We start from the raw sequence: 20,980 nt of genomic DNA on the forward strand, positions 1-20,980 counted from the left end.
AATGGATGGCTTTATTATACAAATGATTTTCATCCTTTCCTTTGCCACATAACAACTTCATAACTAAAGTTTAGACTTCATAATTGTGAATCAAGCTACTTTTTATTGGAAAAGGTAATTTCATCAAATCACTAGGAATAATAGCTTTTTAAACCCACCTTAAGTAGGGCAAAAACCTCAAAATTGTCATGAGTATGCCAAAGTACAGTGTGTATAATAGTGAAATGGGGGGGGAGGCTGACTGTAAAGATTGTAGACCCTGCACCAAAGTTCTCCGCCCCTGTCACTTTTTAGAAATCCTAAAATATGTTTCAACAAGCCTTTTGTGGATTTTAAAAAGTTCACCAATCTTTATAACAACCAGAAAAAAATGTTCAGAGAATGTGTTTAAAATATAAGTGGAGCTCCATTTCACAGCCCCTGTGTGACACCCCGTACTCACCTTTCTCACAGTGAGGCCCATAGAATCCATCAGGACACTCGCAGACACGCCTGTCATTACAGAAGCCTCCATTTCGGCATCCTCCCGGGCATTCGGCTTTACCAAAGAGAAATAAATTACACTTGTTGGATGAATTACAGGTAATGTGAAGAGGCTAGTGGTCATTCTTTTTCCAGTGTACCAATTATCATATCATTTAATATTGATATTTTGACCTTTCCCTGTTGAATTCTCATTTCATTCCCTCTACCACTTGTACTTCCAAAAATCTTCTTCAAAGTAGAATGTTGCCTCCCTCAATCCAACTTCCAACAGTAGGGGCTCAGGGAAGAAGGCAAAGCGGGTTTCATGCTGCCTTCAGCCTTAATTAGTCTACTGTCCCTCTTTAAATTCACACTGTAATAGAATGAATGATATTGCCTGCAGTATTCACTTTCAGAGGAGTGCATGACTTTAGGCACATCTTTAGAGCTCTAAAAGCCTCCAGAGCTTAAATTCTGTGCTGGAGAAGCTTATTTCAGGATGGGGGTGGAGCCAGGTCTTCGTGTTTAAATGGGATCCGAGGTATGGCAGTGACGGGCTGCAGCCTTTGCCCAACAGGAATCCGTGGCATGTTGGTGGCACCCTGCCCTCCATGGAAGTCAGCAGCACTAACCTTTTGGCAGCAGATATAGGCAGCATTGCCTGTGGTGTCTGAAAGATGCTAGTGTGATGAGTAACCTTGCAATGAAGAATCAGAGCAAGAAAGGGCAGGAAATTCATGACTGTAGGTGAGATATCCCAGGGGACCCCCAAATATTGTATTGGGGGCAGGGAAGGAAAGAAGAAGGAGAGAGAACATTTTGAAGGAGTGTTAGCCTTCCTAAAATTACAAGTGAGATCAAAGCCAGAGATAGTCTGTCTTAGTATTCCTACTAAACCCTATGTTTTCCACCCCTCCCACTGGAGTAGTTACCGTTATACCACCTAACCACCAAAATACATGTATGTGTGTGTTTCTATATATGTATACGGAACCTTGAAATCACTCATTTATATGGGGTGAAATTAGCAGAAAAAATATGAGGATATTGATACAGCTTGTAGAAACTCCAGAAAACTAAAAATTACTACTCTGGGGGAAACAGCATTGAAACCTGGCCCTTCACCTTATACTCTTCCTGTGGCCATGCCCAGCACCCCAGTCCTCATCTCTTTTGTGTACAGCTTTTTGGTCTCTGCCATTTATTCATTCATGACAAATGTGTACTGATGCCACCACACATGAGGCTCAGTTCTAGTTCCTGGGTGAGCAAGGAAGGAAGACCTAGTCTCTGTCCTCATAGAGCTTAGGAGGAGCTCTCACAGAAAAGGCAGATATTAATCAAATAAATATGCAAATATATTCACAGTCAATGTGACATTGAAAAGACCATATTTAACCAAGCTTTATGTAGTTCTGGGTCTCCAGTAGATGGTAGGATTAACTTTTAGATTAGTTACTTTCTGGTGATATAAACTTTCATCAGCAAAGTTCTCTTGTATGATAGGTGTTTTCTAGAACTTCCAGAAAAGTTAATCCCATCCATACTATATGGCATATCAAGGTCTGGGGGCAACACTTACTGTCCTTGTCTCTTGGATTTACATGTTCCACTTGCCATTTCCCCTTGTTCAGCAAAGCTGTGAAAAGAACTCTGCTTTGTTGCCTTCTACAAGGTTGCAGATAATATAAGCAAAGCCCTGGCTTCTAGCTCAGCTGTGAGTTAGAATCCAACACCCTGCATGACATATTGGGATTTGTAATTCTTGTCATCATATATGTGCTAGTTTCAGACTGTATGTACCCCAGAAAAGATCATGCCCTTAGAAAGAATCCATTCCTGTGGGCGAGAACCTATTGTAGGTGGGACCTTTTGATTAAATCATTTTGGTTAAGAACCTTTGATAGAATTAGTTCAGTAAGGAATGACCCAGGATGGGATGTAATCCTCTTACTGTAGTCCTTTACAAGTGGGATGAATATGAAGACACACAAACAAAAAAGACTCAGTAGTTCAGAGAGAAACCCCCAGAAGCTGAGAGAGAAAGCCCCAGAAGCCAGAAGTTGAAATCAATAGAACCTGGGAGAGAGATAACCACAGGGGCAGAAAGAAAGCTGGAGGAAGCCAGAAGTTGAAAGCAATGAGACCTGGAGGAGAAGGGAGAGACAGCAGATGCTGCCATTGTGCCCTGCCACGTGACAGGAGTCCAGGATCACTTGTAGCCATCTCTTCCTGGAAAGAGCTTTGCCCGATGCCTTGCTTTGCACATTTTTCTCAGCCTCGGAACTGTAAGCTTATAAATTAATAAATTTCCATTGTAAATGCCAACCCATTTCTGGTATATTGCCTTAGCAGCCTTTAGTTAACTAAAGCATGTTTTAGAAATATAAGTTCAGAGATTGTTTTGGAGCTCTGACACTGACATCTCCCTATTTTCTTCCCATAAAATGTTTTTGTATACAAAAGAATGCTGTAGGATGGGACCTGGGCCTATGACTCCCAACAGTGTCTAGGTAACAGCTCCTATGGCACTTAGAGCAAAAGTGTGTGGAGGGGCTGAAGGTAAAGACTGAAAACTGCATTCATGCCTATGTATATATACTGTATTCTACTATATAGTTGTAAATCACATTTATAAGACTGAGGCAGAAGTGCACCAGATAAAGTGATGTGGTTACCAGCAATATCCAGATTATGTACAAAACTTCTCCAGCTGCATGTGTATAAGGCTGCTCTTAGAAGGACATGTTAACTTTCCAGAAAGTCTGATATGATCCTTCCTTATTCCGATTTTATCATGTCACTAATTTGTGTCTACTAGTGAAGATCTTGGGGTCTGGAAACTTGTATCTTTGCCTGTCCTGGGGAATAATGCCGATCTCTGCTATGTTTCTTGATAAAATTGACTGCCTTCTGTATCCTTTAGATAACTAAACCTTACTTGATTTACCCTAGACATACCTGTGTTTGGCCTTTTCATCTGTCTGAGTCGACTCTTAACATTTGTCAACAATAGTGCTCATGGACGTGAGCACTTCCGTGACGTGAGCTGGTGGCTCTGGTAATAGCTACCACATGATTTCCATGCCATCATGGAAGGCATAACACAATCTCAAAAATTTTAATCTTCCAGGAGTTTGAAAGACTCTAACTCTAAATTCTAAATCTAATCTAACTCTAAATCTATTTTTTTTTACAGAGGGAGTGGGGAAAGAGAAAGGGATTGATTCTATTCACCTGTTTTAATGGCTAAAGATTTAAATTTTAGATCCTTTACAAAAAAGCATTATTTGTTATTGAGTCAGGTTTCACACCAAAGGGAACACTTAAAATTTTTTTTTTTAATTGCGTGTTCAGAAGCACTATACATTAGCAACTAAAAGCTACTCTTTTGGGGTCAGATTGGCCTAGTTTGCATCTCAGCTTCCCTACTTACCAGCTGTGTGACCTTGGATAAGTTATTTCACCTCATCTGTAAACTAGAGTTGTTAATAGTAATATGTAACTTATAGGATTGCTGAGGAGAATGAAATGAGATGATGCATGTAAAGAGTATTGGTGGTGACTAGCACAAAGCTAGCGCTCAATGATTGTTAACTATTATGAAGTCAGTCAGTGGCAGAGATTTGACTGGGACACCTAACATTTCATTTAGTGAAAGCTGATAGAAAGGACTGAATAATATATTTAACACAGATGTGTTGAGCTCTTACTACGTGCCAAGCACTGTCCTAAGAGAATGTTACCTAAGATGCTACAAACGAGATGGGCAAGAGGATACGATTCCTGTTAATTGATTGGATTCATGGATTTCAGATAACTTAGAACATAAAACTCCTTAAAGAGAAAGTAAGTGACTATAGCTGCCTGGGCAAACCTAAAAATAATACCAATATGTGATACGAAGGGCATCCAGCTTCAGCTTTGCCCAAATCACACGTGGTAGCCTTATAAGTCTTTGCTTGGGTCACCATCCATGATTACCTTGTTGACATGTTTTAAAGAAGATAGCATTTTGAGGTGTATGGAGGATAGTGTTGCCTTCAGAATTCATTACAATCACATTCACTTCAAAAGCTGCCACTCCATCTTGTTTTCCAAGACATGGGAAGCCAACTTGAACAACTAAAAGAAAAAGAAAGTATAGAGAAACAGTTTATCTATTTTATTCTAGTTTTACAGGAATCTTGTGAAGAGAGGCAAAATACAAACCAAAAATGCTCACATTTTATTATGTGACATAAGAAAGATCTCTCCTGGAGTAGGTACTGTATTTTGATTGTCCAGGCATTCTCCACAGAACTTTACACATGTTGCTGGGTGGAAAAATAATGAGTGACTCTCATTAATTTGTACCCTGCTAATATGGAACTGGAAATACTTTGCTCTAGTCTGGGCTTGTACTATTTAAAAAAAGAAAAACACCTTTCCTCTAAAAGTGAAATGTGCAAATAGATGCAAAGACTGATTAATTTGGAGGAGAAACTTTCTGAGCACTTTCATTAGTCTCCATACAGTCCAAAGGAAGAGCTAAGAATCAACATTTTGTAACTTAGTAAATAAAGTTCTATGAGCAATATCCCAGTAGAGAGTTTATTTTGCCTTGTGTTCTTCAAAGTGACAAAATATATTCTTTGAAAATATTCTACAATTCAAACTTAATTCACACTGAACTCCAAACATGGATCGAGTTAATTAAGTTAATATTTCTTCAGGCTCTTTGTTAATATGAAGAAGTGTACATATTTTAGGAATCTAAGAGCATTTGACGTGATGAAATAATCTTGGGGAAAGGCTTAAAGAAGTGGTTTGGTTTTCTAAAAAGCAGCCACTTCTTTCTCGTAAGCCTAATAATCACTTGGTGTGTGGAGGGGTTGACAATGAAGCCACTGAGCAGGGAGTGGGGACTAAGGATGTTGCAGTACAGAGAGGGTGAGGCGGCCACCCAGGGTGAAATACTCATTTATGGGGTGAAAATGGGGCAAACCAGATGTGACTATTGGCCAAGAGACTGGTTATGTAAACTGCCAAGATCCACTGGATTACCATAATGGATCTACTGGGGAAGACTGATCTAGTTGGTTCACGAGACTCTAGTTTCTCCTATATTGCTAAGGGGTATATATGTGAAAGTTTGCAGGCTATGGTTTACTGCCAGGCTTGGGCAAATCATCAAGCCAAGACAAATCCTTTCCTTTTAGGGTTTTCACAAGCCCTTTTTACTTAAGTTTATAAAAAGAAATGAGCTGGAAATCAGTTTGCACTTTTCCATCAGGCATTGCACACAAGCTGGTCATACAACTGTCTTAACGTGTTTGGCAACTGAAAAACCCCTCTCAAGGCTTTGGCATCCTCAATGTTCATTACTGGGCCATTCCCAAAATAACATGGATTTCTAGTTCCCCTGAATCTAGAGATCTGAGCAGAGCAAATAGCCGACTAAATGTTTTGAAAAGAAAGAGGGTATTTTAACAGGAAAAAAAGAGGGGGAAATCAAAATTGTGTTTGAAGTTCCAAAATGAAATTTCCCCCATTGGAAACCTTGCGTTAAGGAAACCATATATATGAAAATTTCAATTTACAAAACAAAAAAATTCCATTGATAGAGAATTATTTTCAGAAGAAAGCAAAGCGGTTGACATTTAATTTCTTAAATTGTTAGCTCTCCCACTGCATTTACACTTTGATCAGTTATAATAGTTTATACCCATTCTTATGAATCTTTTGCATGGATGGACAGGTCAAAAATTGCCCTAAAGCATAAAAAGTGGAAGAATATTAAAAGATACTTAAATATAGAACTTTTAGAACGTTTTTCACCACATGCCATTATCCAAACTTTATTATTTTCAAGGTGTATCTTTTTTCCCTGTCCTTATTCAGTTTCCATTTGTAGTCACTTTTTTTTTTTAAAAAGCACTTCAGTTTTATTATAGCTTTCAGATACTTGGTATGGAAGAAAAGATGCTTACAAGTCAACTCCTCTCATTTCTGTTTAGCAGCATTGTTAAATTTGGAAACATTTCCTGAATGTCAAACATCAAAAAATGTTTCACTCTATAAGTGGGAAATTAAGTTCGGAGCAATTATTAGGTCCTACACCTCTTCAGATGTGCTAAAAACAGAACATATAGTTAAATTATGACTACATGTTCATGTGCTCCGTCATCAGGACGTGCTTCTAGAGAGTTTGGAGTGCTGTGTGCACACCCAGAAGAGTGTGATTTGCTAATATGATCTCTAGGCCAAGGGAAGTAAAGGCATGCCCAGAGATACTCTAGCCTTGTGATGATGCTAAAAGGTACGGCTTCAAGGATACACAACCCAATAGAAATTTCAACGAGGAAAAAATCTCATGAGTCATTTTCTTTAGTTTTCCAAGTGAACCTTTCCCTTTAAATGGCTACGTACAAATCTGAGTCAAGATATAAAGTTCACTCATTCAGTAAATATTGAGTGCTTACTACTTGCCTGTCACTGTTCTGAGCACTAGCGATGCTTTAGTGAAGAAATGAAATGAAAATGCCAGCCCTTGTGGAGCCTAAGTTTTAGCGAGGTACTTTGAAGATACTCTGTGATAGTTAAATATATTAACCATGCAAATATCTAGAAAAACAAAGTAAAAACTGATACATTTTAAAAGCCACAAATGAAAATTAAAAATTAAATTTGTTTTGGATCTGCAGTGACTGGGTTCTTTGCATTTTGCCTTTTATAATCTCTCTGCATCCACTTTGCCTATATAAATCTGGGAATACTGTCTCAGGTTTAGAACAAGGAAAATGTAGAGAATACATGACTTTGGGTAGTTTAGCTAAACTCTCTGGGGGTCAGTTTCCTCATTTGACCAGAGACTATTAACACTAATAAAAGATTTTTTAGCAAATTTATCTTAAAATTCGTTTTATCTGAAAGTTTATAGAAAGTTGTAATGTCATTTTCCATCAGATGTGTCATTCGTGTCAAAAAATTTTTTTTAATCAAAACAGTCACACATACAACCTAGTTATACCAAATTGTACTAAATGCAGGAGATAAACAGAGAGAAACACTTTTTAAAATTTTTGAATAGAAAAATTGCAAGCAATCTTGGCAGGTAACTAAAGATGAAGTATCTCCAATAAGTGAACCAATAGAAAAGATATCACTAAGAATTATTTTATTAATCTACACTAGTGTCACAATTACTGTTAATATGAAATATTTCCCTTCTTCCTTTCCCTTTTAAAGATCTAAAACACTCTTGGTATTTTATTTATATAGAATAATTTCAAACTGACAAATTCAGGTTCAGGTTAAAAATGAGCACATTAAAAATCCCTTCAACTCAGGTGGAACAGTTTTACCTATACATATCCATCTGTTTTGGAACAGGAGGCATGTAAGCCCTTCTATGATTTGAAAAGAACTAGGAAATACAAGTTTAGAAGTTAAGAGGTACCTAGTTTGTGAGTTTTAATGAATTAATTTTTAATGTAAAAGTAGAAATTAATGATGGATGTGTCAATTACATTAATAACATTTATCCATTTTTCAATTTTAATACATGAAGTAGAAATTTGACTTCCTCTTCTTACTCTCTTTTTTTTTCCAAGTGAAATAGTGACATTTATTTGGTATACAGGGAAATACAAAAGGAGACATAAGACGTGATTTTACTAATTCACACATGAGTTGCTAATGGGTGGACTAGAATGTCCTTCGAGGTCTCTTTGTCACAGGTCTTTGCCAGTGATACCTTCTTGATCTGCAGCAATATTTTAGGATGGTGACCTTGGAGGAAACTGATCTGTCATAGAAAGTGCACTCCCTTCTCCATAGTGAGGACCGGGTTCCCTATGAAATAGGTCACATTTCTTTTAGAATTTTAGTCCTCCATGATAGACATCTGCATATGACACAGGCCATTTCCTTCCGGTATTTATCTCAGAGGTAGTGCCAAATGCTGTCCTTGCCAGGTCCGTCCACTGAATCCCAGGCTCTTGTCCTCCTTTTCTCCCTACCTAAAATTTATCCTTAAGACCATTAAAATCACAAGAATTATAATTCCACACCTTTTACAAGTTTTCAAAATCTTTTACTTTAAAAAACCCTGACCTTGGGAAGTGGCTGTGGCTCATCAATTGGGCTCCTGTCTACCATACAGGAGGCCCTGGGTTCACGTCCCACGCCTCCTTGTGAAGGCAGGCTGGCCCACGTGCCATGGAGACCCGCACCGCGGAGAGCTGACGCAGCAAGATGATGCAACAAAGGGAGACGAGCAGACACATAAGAAAAACAACAACAATGCAGCAAATGGACACAGAGAACAGACAGCAAAAACAAGCCACCGGGGGTGAGGGGGTGGGGGGGGGTTAATAAATAAATAAATAAATCTTTTTTAAAACAACCAAACCCTGACCTCAGCCTCATCTCTAGTAACTGTCCTTTGTGAAATCCTGGGTCTCTCAGTTCCCCAAACCTTGGGTGTGTGTCCACAGTGCCGTGACTCTGCACACCCACTGTGACGCCAGGCATGGCCTTTCCCTCATTTCTGCCCAGTGCCCTCCCACTTACCCAAGACCAAAATTAAATGGCACTTTCTCCTGTAGTCTTCCCTAACACACCCTGCCCAAATCATTTCACTACATTTTACCTCTAGATATGATTTCATTGTACTGTCATGATTTAATTATGGCTCTGCATCCTTTGCTAAGGGTAAGATTTTCAAAGGCAAGGGCCCCATTTTATTTATTTTTGTGTCCTCAGCACTTAGCAGGGTGCCTGCTACAAATGAGACACTCCCATTAATCTGACAGACACAAAGATATACACTGTGGGAGACACCCACACACACTTGCACGTGCACACACACGTACGCATACACGAAAAGAGACAAATTCATCAGAGACAGCAGGCGACAAAGAAAACACCCCCAAAATTAACAATAGGCACTCAGAAATACACTTGCACAAAGAAAGAGATGTGGAAGGCAGAAAAAGCAGAGACTTTCTACTTCCAAAGAATAATAGAAATAAGTCATGTGCTTGTGTAAAAATAAGCATATGAAGGGAAAGCCACATTCACCAGATGTTTTGAATTTCAGTGCTTGTCTAGGTTGTATAATCTAAACCGAGGTGGATTAAACTAACTCAGAAAAACTCAAGCAGATTGAACATAATTCATGTGGAGTTCAAATACACACTTATGTACAAGTGCTTGCACATAAACTCTTAGGTAGTAATAAGTGAGCTCATTCTGATTGGATAGCCCTCCACGCTGAGGTGGGCAAGGTGCTCATACAGCCTCAGCTTGGGAGCACGGGCGGCACTGCTCCTACAACTAGGGAGAAGGAAGGCAGGTGAGAGTTCATCCTCAACGCCACATGATGATATATTTCTACAGGATCATAAATCATCCAACACAAATGGGCATCTATGTTCCACACTGCACTGACAGCCAATCATTTCCTCAGCAAATACTTACCGAGCACCTACTCTGGGTGTCACACATTGCGCTAAGAACTGGGGTCTCCAAGAAGAAAGTTGTCCCTCCAGCATTAGTACCTATTTAAAAATTTCTAGACACTGGATTCCTCAAAGTCTTAGTTAAGAAACAGCACTACTCTGTTGGTTTCATTGTATGACGAGACAGAGTGTTCAAAGAGGCAAAGCCTTCACTTGATGGAAAACTGTTTTTTGTTATACAACTCGGTAATTTCACTGAAACCACCCTGCAGTTTGTATTTCCTGTTTTTGTTCTCTTCAGATGCCAGAAGGCAGGCACTTCATAACTGTTAAAGATCAAGAGTATTTTTTTTTTTATTCATGCAATGTTTAGACATATAGGAGTCTGTGAGATAAAAGAACAGCTTAGCTGCTTGGGGGTATAAAATATCCCAGTAGAATAATGAAAGCTACCTGGATGCTTAGGAGCACAGACACACTGATTTGGTTACTTTTTAATAATTTGAAAAATTACACATGCTCCTACTGTGGGGATTGGGCTAATGAGGCTAATGAATAACTGCCCTGCAATGGGCTAACATTCCCATAAACTTTTTGCACCTGCATCTCCACGAACAAATTCTACATCTGCCTCCAAAAAGGGATGTATGTGGGGGTGGGGGAAGGAGTTTTATGTGTCAAGTGTGTGCATGTGTGTGTGTGCATGTGTGTACAAATACCTTAGCCCAGAGGAAAGCTTGTCCTTTTTATCTCACCTTGTTCAAAGCATCATCCACTTTTTCCTCTAAATTTCATTAGTAATAGAGATTCTAAAATATTAGAAAAAAATGTTTTCTAAACATGCTTTAGTAAAATATTCTCACCTCATATGTTCAAAATCTTACTTTCAATACCCTAAGAAATAGAATTTCAATAAAGTTTTCTATACTAGACGCATAAAGTGAATAAAGATGGGAAGCCTTAGAATGCAAACATTAAATTAGATATCCAAAGTTCTGCAGCCAAGCAGGTCTAACTGTGGAATTAATTTAATAAGTATATTAAATGGGTGACAATGAGCATGCATTCCTTTAATAATCAGAAAAAAGGGAAAAATCGAAAATACATAAAATGGGAATAGTCATGTATTTATTCCTGTGGACCATTGCTAAAAAAGAAGAGCAAAAAAAAACAAGAGAATTTTTATAGTATGTGATCTTTCACTACAAAGGAACACCATGTGAAGTGGCATGAGACTGAGTAATGACCGCAACCCAAGAACTGGTGGCCTGAGTGTCTTTCTTGTTATCTCCATGATGGTATAAAGCCCAGAGATACCATCCGAGTAGAATCAGGACCCCATGACTTTCTCGGGGCCACAAATTTCAGGCTGATTTATTCTCAGAAACCAAGGCTTCATTCCTTCACAGGAGCTTCTAAGAATCCCAAACCCTTCTAGATCAGAGGCCAATCTTCCCAGATAGCTGTTGTTCACACCTGCAGCACTGGGATGACCCAAGAGGAACCAAAATTCACACTCCCCCAATCTACATCCACATGGGTATTATGCCAGGAAATCAGAGAAGCTCTGTGCTTATAGGGTCCCCAAATCTACCAATGCTGGGAAATGATGACACAGGTCCATTAGAAGTGGTAGATAACCACAACCTGAAAATTGTCTTTGTAAATGTGCTAGTTTTCCTGATTATTTTATAGTTGTAAATGAGCTCCTTCTGGAACTGTCATTTGACATCTGACAAAATTATTTAGCATTCCTCTAGAAGAATGAGACCAAAAATTATAGAGAGCGTGAGAGGGAGAGAGTCATGCCACCAATTATTTTAAAACACTATAAAACTAAATATTAAAATAGTAGAACAAACAAAGCTTTAAAAAGAAAAAAAACCCTGCTATGTATAGAAGAATTTAAGGGAAACAAAGGACTTATCTTGAATCATTGAGGAAGGAGAACTAATTCAACGTCTCATATCAGAAAAATTGATGACTTGGAAGAAAATATCAGGTTAGAGCCCCACCCTCATACTATTGCCAAAACAAATTTTTATGACACATACTAGAATCATGTGTAAATTATCACTTAACTGTTCTCTGGAATAGAAATTTCCAAACATAAAAGCAATGGAAAAAAATTACAAAAGCAAAGACAGTTTTGACCATATAAAATTTTTAAATTTCTATGTGTCTAAAATAAATTAAAATGTAAGTGATGGCTTGAAAAACCTCTCAATGAACAGTAAATATACTTAATTTATACAGAGCTTTGAAAATCAATTAGAAGAGCACTATCATCTCAATATAAAAATGAGCATAGGACACTGACATTTTACACTGGCTAAGAGATACATGAAAATATGTTCTGCCTCAATGAAAAAAAACATGAATTAAAAGTGAAAAGTGCAACCAATTTCCACTTTTAATTTAGCAAGGCAGTAAACATGATTAATATTCTATGTTGAAGTTACAGTAAGCCAGGCTCTCTCCCACACAGCTGATCAAACAAACCAGCATAACCTTCATGGAATGTAATTTGGCATTTGGGCATTTTGTTCTAAGAGCCTTTAAAAAGTTCATAGTTCATGTCCTTTGACAGAATAACTCCACTTCTAAGAATCTATGTTGACAAAATAATGGAATGAGCACAAAGATATTGGTACAGACATTAATCCAACAAGTACTATCTAAGTATCTGTCTGGTGCTGGGTTCTGTGTTGGAGGCCATGGTGGATAAGTCAAAATGGCTCCTGCCCTCGTGGACGTTACCATCTATTCGTTTAAAAATGATGTTTAGTGTGTATTTCTAATACGCAAACTTTAAAAACAATCTAAATAACAAATGATAGAGAATGGGTAAATTACGTACGGTATATTCAAGAGGGAATTACAACTTCAGGAAAAATCTGTAATAAATGGGAAAATACCCATGTACAAATGTGAAAAGTAAAAAAAAAAAAGGTGCAAAATCAAATAAACAATTTTATCCCAATTATGTAAATATTATTCATAGAAGAAAAGACTAGAAGGAAATACGCGAACATTTTAATGCAGGTAATCTCTATTTATTTTTCTAAAAGTCAGTAAACCTGGGTTCTAGTTTTGGCTTCATCACTTATTACTAATATGTGGCTTTGGGCAAGTCAGTTAAACCTCATAATGTCAATATTACCTTTCTGGTACGTGAAAGGGAGCTGTAATTCTGGCCTTGCCCTCCTCCCAGTATTCAAACTAGATAATGCATGAGCAAGGAGTTTGTAAGCTGAAAGCTCTAAACAAATATCAAATATCAAATACTATTATTTTCTTAGCAAAGAAGGATGATTAGACCTGAAAGGCTGAAACTCTATCACTTTTCCAGGTCCCTTCTCTTCCTCATATTCCAATTTAATACAGTAGTCATTTGGGGGAAGATTTTCTCGACTGACCCCTTCTGCCCCAATCACTCACTCTGCATATTTGCCACATATATTTACTCTACTCTAATTTGTGCTTATTGGATAGATATATCTCACCTAACTTAAAAACAAAAACTGGAATCATTACTTACTGGATATAGGTTTGGGCTAACTTGAGTTTTTAGGAAATTATGAAACTTTCATTTCTTCACTCCCATCATAATCCTTTGCCTGAAGAATTTACAGTGGTAACAACTCGGCGGGCCCTAAAACCAACTGACATATTCAGGAAAACTTTCTATAATCCCTCTGATGGGTGACATCTGGATCTTTAATATTATTTCACAACCATTACATGTTATGTGTAAACCTTTTGCCCAAGTGGAGACCACCCACCTGATGCCTTATGAGGCACTGTTCCCAGCAGAGGGACGTTGACAGTTGGATCTGCCATGATGCCTTTATCCAGAGAGCGCAATGACAGGAATTCATAGAAGTATTCTGCCTACAACAAAAGGCATGGGCAATTAAAACCATGGAAACCACAGAGAAAGAGAAGGCATTTCTCAGCTCGTCATATGTCTGATGGAGGAGTGACATTTTTCACTCTGGAGCCCATGACGTCTAAGGTACTATGTATGCATAAATCACTCTCCTGGATTTTAGAACTATTAGAATGAGAGTCTCTGCTCAAGGGAAGTGACCCCTTAAAAACATTAATAGCATATATCAAAAATATGGACAGGGAAGTGGACTTGGCCCAGGGTTAGGGCGTCCGTCTACCACATGGGAGGTCCGCGGTTCAAACCCTGGGCCTCCTTGACCCGAGTGGAGCTGGCCCATGCGCAGTGCTGATGTGCGCAAGGAGTGCCCTGCTACACAGGGGTGTCCCCCGCGTAGGGGAGCCCCACGCGCAAGGAGTGCACCCATAAGGAGAGCCGCCCAGCACGAAGGAGGGAGCAGCCTGCCCAGGAATGGTGCCGCCCACACTTCCCGTGCTGCTGACGACAACAGAAGCGGACAAAGAAACAAGACGCAGCAAAAAGACACAGAAAACAGACAACCGGGGGAGGGGAGGGGAATTAAATAAATAAAAATAAATCTTTAAAAAAAAAATAAAATAAAATAAAGTCTAAAATGTAATGATTTTTGCTGTTAACATTTATTTTCCAGTCTCATTCACTTTGAAAGGTTTATATTTAAGGTCTCGATTTAATTATGGACAGAAACGTCTAAAAATGCAAAAACCACTCCTGCAATATGACAAGTCATAAAACTTTACATTGTAAATGTTTTCATTTTCCCACTTGATCTCTAGTTGAGAAAATGATATCTTCTACTCAAACAGCTATGAAATACAGAAAGTAGTATTATATTCTCCCACTCTAGAGTTTTGATGCTTAACTGATTCCCAACTACAATATTAAAAGGGTTTATGATGGAGACAACATGTTCTTGTTTTTTTTAAAAAAAAGTACAATCAATAAATAGTGCAAATGCTAAAATGAATGGTTTTGCAGAGATCTGGAGAGATATGAGTTTAAATATTTTCCCTAAAGTTATGGTAAATGGATGATGAAATAAAAGATAGATTTAGAATGTCACAATCCAACTTCTAGACAGGACTTTCTGTTTTTACTCTACTTAAAATGTAATAAAATATCCTTAGACCCAAATCTCTCCATTGGAAAAACTTATTTGGGGGCAAATAAAACTTTAAATTCTATGCCAAAAAGAACAGAGAGCTAGCTTTACAGTTTGAGAACAAGTTACACAAATGGTAGAGTTATTACTTAGATAAAAGAACTCAGAGCATGAAATGTAATAGGGAAGTGGTATATTGGAGAGCATGAGACCCTATTAAGAAAAAGTACATTTTGTTTCATTAAGTGACATTAGTGGAAACTCAGGTGGAGGCAAGTAAAGTGCTTATTTGGGAAACACATGAAAGGACTGCCCTGTATTCAAACAAAGAATGGGTCTATTCAGGAGAATAATTTACTTCTAAATTAAATTGCTGAAAAATTTTGTTGGCCTGGTTTGTCATGCAGTAAATTTTCTTTTCATAGACAAGCATAAAAGACACTCAAATATTATCTAGAGAAGAATGCAAGAGGCTTCCAAGTGTCTTGACTGAATATTAGGGCTGTTCCTTCCAGAAGAGATGAAGACATCATTTAAACAGTAAAGTAGGACAGCTTGTAAAAGGCCTGTGCTCTGGCACTTTTCTCTGGGTAGATCTGGAGAAAGAAAGCTGAGAATTGCATTAACCACTGGTAGGAATGGAAAGAATACAGTATTTTATTTTATTTTATACCTTTGACATTCTGGGTTTATCGTGTATACTTAATCTAATAAGCACAATAATTGCAAGAATCTCTGAGTTGAGAATCAAAGGTCTTCATAAAACCATAGCTCCAAACCTCTTTTCACTTGACATACCATGATGCTGACCTAAGTGATCACAGGAGAATACCAAAAAAATAAATAAGGGCATCTTCTTTGCCCCAAAGAAAATTTCAGGCATTTTATCGATACAAAATATACAGGAGTCATAAGATTTTAAAATGTACAAATAATATTTGTTGAGTGTTTACTATACTCTGGTTCATTTAATTCTCATAACAATCTAGTCTTTTATAATTGACAGTTTTAATAATTTATTCTTCAACCAATTGCTGACATCCTTCACCTAATTTTGAGCTAACTTCTATTTTATAGATGTCAATATATCCTATTTTATTTATTTTTACAAGCTTCTATTAAGACAGCACGCTAGTAAATGCAGATTAACGGGATACTGAATAGGAGAGGTACTAAAGGGATTTAAAATAGCTCTTACACTCCTTGTGAAGAGCAAGAAGAAATCTACTAAAATAAGCAAGAAGGCGAAAGAGTTCAAAGCTAAAGCCCGACAAGACAGTCATCTTAATGCTTCAATATCTAGACTCCAAATTTCCAGATCTCATTTCTTCTTCAGATTTCTTCTCATCATTTCTCTGCAAATTCCATTCTTCAAACTTAAAACTGCGTGTCCTTGGGTTCTGTGACACTCTGCTGCTTCTCCTCCCACTTCTCGATTTTCCTGTTTCCTCAGTGGCTTTATTCTCTCACCTCATAATAGTACAGAATCACTAAGGCGCTGTTCTCAGCTCCTATCTCTTTATTCTCTTTTAGAACACTCATGTTCTCATACAGGCTGAACTATTTCCTTTTAGGAAATGATGCTCAGCGTGGACCATTCACACCCTTGTCCCAAAGTGATGACTCCCTTCACCGTCTGCCACCTGGGAAGGCAAGCACGGATGGTCCAATGTGCCTTTATGTGGAGCCTCATTCATCATCTTCCAAAACTAGCTTCTCCCCATGGTTTCTTTGTATCTGTCAATGGTAGTATCATTTTCCCAGTACCAAAGTCATTATTGTTTCTTGACTCTATCTCATCGCCCCATGGCCAGACACCAAAATCTTATCCTTTCTCCTCTTATATTTTTACCCCGTCTCTTCCTTTTCTTTCCATTGCTTTCATCCTAACTCAGTTTTTATTTTCTCATAGTTGCATTATTATAACCATCTGAGAAATATCCTTCTTGTCTTACTCTCTAAAATATATGCCAAAATATAAGCCAATAATACGTCACTCTCCCCTTATCTCCTAGATGAGTTCTTTAGCCTGTTCCACATCCTCCACAGTCTTCCTTACCTCTTGTTACTCCCAACAGGGATCCTCTTCTGGATTTCAATTGGCCTAATCTATACATACCATAGCCATGTCTATGTTCCAATGATTTCACCTATACTGAACTTCTATAGGACTTAAACCAGATTGGTCTTTATATATTTACTACCATGTAACGTTAGCTTTTCACATGTGAATAGTGTATATTCTCATCTTATTTTTAGATGGGGTTATATACATATATCTATACACACACACACATACATATATAGATGCACTCTAGAGACTCACTCAGTATTGTGCACCAGCAAGACATTTAATAAATGTTTGCTGAATGAATGAATGACCCACTGAGAAGCATCTGGATGTTTAAATCCAGTGCAATGCAGAACACATTGTTGTGGTGAAGTGGCATTAGCCTCTGATTCCACTGACAGGCAGCAGTTTTTCTGTTTTGGCAATTGCTAAATTACTCTTATGGGTCAAAGGCTCTCTTTTACCTTGCTGTGTGGCTGGTTACCACAGCCCACATAGAGAACAGAGAAAACTTTTTTTTTTAAAGAGTAATCAAATGAACATTGACATTTGATATCCAGCCAATCTGTGTGTAGTTTGTAACTTTTTTATCCTAGCTCTGGGACAAAACTTTGGCAATGAGCTTCCCAGAAAGAATGTAAGCAGATAATGTAAACAAGGACCAGTTCTGAAACCTGACTTTGTCCAATGCTCTTCTGGTTCATATTTCCTACTTGGATCTCCAATCAGTTTGCCTTCTATAATCATAATATGCAACTGTAGTATCACTGGAAAGCTGTGAAAAATCAATGATTTTTCCCCTGCCTTCTTTTGGAACTGGCTCTAAGAAGAACTTGCTTCCAAAACAAAAAGAAAAAGCACTTTCTCAGGCAGAGTAGCTATTTAGTTATTTCACTGGCCTTGGGTTTAAATTAATGTTGCTTAAAGTGGGACTATCAATCCACTTCTGTTCTAGAAATGTTTTTTATATACACTAGACTATACCACAGTCAGTGAGCAGGGTTGAGGGAGTAAAGTAATTGGAATATAATGGTAAATATTACAGCTTAAAGTTTAAGTAAACACGTCCAGGTCCATGAGAGTTTTGTAAACTAAAACTGGCAAGAGATCACACGGTTTGGCTTCACATGAATCTGAACTTTTAAAGACATTTTCCTGTTTTTCCCTCCAAGGGTTTGGTCTCACCACTGCTCATACAAACCAGTAACAGACCTGGGTACCAGACAAATCATTGGCTATCCACTTGTTTTTAAGATTCCTAAAGATAGGAAAGCAATAGAGCACTATTATGCTATTTTGTATTAAAGCCCGAAGTATAGGTTTTCTATTTTTATTTTTTGAGTGAGGGGTAACAAGGGAGTAGGAAAGCAAAACATTGGGGAATGGAAAAGATTTTATTCAGTTCTACCAAATAAGCTAGGAAAAAAAAAAGGGTACAGGTATTAATAAAGTAGGCTCTAAATCAAATGTCCAGGGCACTACCTTTGCCGCAGATTGTCAACATTTCCAATGGGGAGGGCAAAGGGGGCTTTGCTTAGGAACATCACTGAAAGCTTCTATTCTCCTCTATCTCTCAGGGCTTCCAGGAGAAGTAACTCCTCCATAGAGTAGGCCAGCTCTGATTTAAGCCCTTGTGAAGTTTCGGGTAGATGCCAACCTGAAAACTGGGCACTGGGAGAAAGGACAGCATTGGGCAATAATGGATGGAGTAATGTAAGGAAGGGAAGAAAGAAAACTTTGTTACAAGAGGTGCAGTTGGCACTTTGGGAACCAAGGACAGCCCAAAGAGGTGTGGAAAAAGAAACAGTGTGGAGGAATTTGGGAGCATAGATACGAGTTTCTTCTAGATGCCAAGACAGAACAGTTGACTGTGACTACAACAGGGCTAATAAAGCAGCAGCATGACTGTCAGTGTTTTGGAGGAGGTGAGAGAGGGAGACGTGAGATCTGAAAAAGGGAATGGAGTCCCTTTCCGCCTGTGTGTGTGTGTGTGTGTGTTGTTTGTTGTGTGTTTCCCTCTTATCTCAAGACTTGGGTTTGAATTTTTTTCCTTAAAGCTTCAGAAGGAGTCATTATGTATTCACTGACATAGAAGAAGAAAAAGAGAATTGTACAAAAACTATTTCTTCAGTTTAAATAAAGAGCAATTACCCTTACACTTCATGCTGCACATTTATTCTTCATCAGTATATTGGTCCATTGTTTTCTCTTCTTTCATGGATTTCAAATGGCAGTGCATTTCAGCAATGTGATAATATTTCTTAGGATAGAATGACATTTACAAAATGTACAAATAAACTTGGATAGCACATATAAGTAGCTCAAAAAAAGGAAAAATGTTAATATTTTATTTCTTTCAGAGTTCTCTATGCCATATATTTATTTCATTTTGTTTATGAAAAAGTAGATGCCTGAAAAATTTTAACTGGTTCAGAAATGCTGGAAGATATTCTCAGTGATGGCCTTCAAAATATTTAATACTAGGTCACATTTTTCTTAGTTTTAGCTTCAGGTGGTTTTCTCAAATTATTATATATAGATGTATATATGGATAATATTTATTGAATCCTCATGGACAGTATTAACTTACTTCTTTGATAAAATTCAGAAGAAAACAAACTTTACCTCCTAGCTTAATGTTTGCCCTGGGGAGCAGATGTGGATAGGAGGTCCCGGGTTCAGTTCCCAGTGCCTCCTTAAAACAAAAACAAAAACAAACAAGAAGCAAACAAATGAACAAACCAACTCAGGGGAGCCGGTGTGGCTCAGTGGTTGAGTGCTGGCTTCCCACATACAAGGTCCCGGGTTCAATCCCTGACTCTGGTACCTCAACAAAAAAAAAAAAAAGAAAAGAAAAGAAAAAGATTACATTGCACTACTTTAGTAAATGTTATGCAATGTGCCTTAATTTGAATTTTCTCATGTGATTCCTACTTCGTATATTAGAATACTGTATTACAAAGTATCTTCCAAAGACCAGTTTGTTCTCTTCTCGTCTAAGAGCAAAAAAGAAAAAAAAAAGTTTAAAACTTCATTGTCACAGATTTTTTTTTTAAAGATTTATTTATTTATTTAATCCCCCGCCCCCCGGTTGTCTGTTCTCTGTGTCTATTTGCTGCATCTTGTTTCTTTGTCCGCTTCTGTTGTTGTCAGCGGCACAGGAAGTGTGGGCAGCGCCATTCCTGGGCAGGCTGCTCTTTCTTTTGCGCTGGGCGGCTTTCCTCACGGGCACACTCCTTGCGCGTGGGGCTCCCCTACGCGGGGGACACCCCTGTGTGGCACGGCACTCCTTGCGCGCATCAGCACTGCGCATGGCCAGCTCCACACGGGTCAAGGAGGCCCGGGGCTTGAACCGCGGACCTCCCATGTGGTAGACGGACGCCCTAACCACTGGGCCAAGTCCGTTTCCCTGTCACAGATTTTTAAGTCAAAAATTTAGGGGGCTAGTCTTACTAGCAGAAGATTCAAATAGTCAAGATTTTTGTGTATTTCAGAAAAAGCCATTGCCTAGAAGATACAATGTACTTTAATCTTCTAAGCTCCTCTAGACATTTGCTATTTTATTTGTTACTCTTTATGCATCGCTGGTCTCCTTTAAGAAAAAGAAACTGAAGCAGAACTGAAGTGATTCCCTGAGCAACTCTGATGATGAAAATTCACAATCTGAAAACTGTCTGAATGTATGTGGCCAACTTCACTTGCCCCCAACAATCTACAGCAATTCTTTTTTTTTTTTTTTAAAGATTTATTTATTTATTTAATTCCCCCCCCTCCCCTGGTTGTCTCTTCTTGGTGTCCATTTGCTGCGTCTTGTTTCTTTGTCCGCTTCTGTTGTCGTTAGCGGTGCGGGAAGTGTGGGCGGCGCCATTCCTGGGCAGGCTGCACTTTCTTTTTTCACGCTGGGCGGCTTTCCTCACGGGCGCACTCCTTGGGGGACACCCCCACGCGGGGGACACCCTTGCGTG

At 38.4% G+C, this 20,980-nt stretch overlaps 1 protein-coding gene across 1 annotated transcript in view; it reads right to left on the reverse strand.

Moving 5' to 3' along the window:
- Window positions 1-20,980, reverse strand: part of WIF1 (WNT inhibitory factor 1) — a 64,714-nt gene that overhangs the window by 12,941 nt on the left and 30,793 nt on the right. The window contains exons 3-5 of the mRNA XM_004449535.5: window positions 13,697-13,805; window positions 4,450-4,590; window positions 443-538 (exon numbers count right to left, since the gene is read on the reverse strand). Coding sequence (XP_004449592.2) covers window positions 443-538; window positions 4,450-4,590; window positions 13,697-13,805 — 346 coding nt within the window. The remainder of the gene's footprint in view (window positions 1-442; window positions 539-4,449; window positions 4,591-13,696; window positions 13,806-20,980) is intronic.

Source organism: Dasypus novemcinctus, chromosome 12, assembly GCF_030445035.2.
Source record: "Dasypus novemcinctus isolate mDasNov1 chromosome 12, mDasNov1.1.hap2, whole genome shotgun sequence".
In the NCBI taxonomy this organism is placed as follows: domain Eukaryota; kingdom Metazoa; phylum Chordata; class Mammalia; order Cingulata; family Dasypodidae; genus Dasypus; species Dasypus novemcinctus.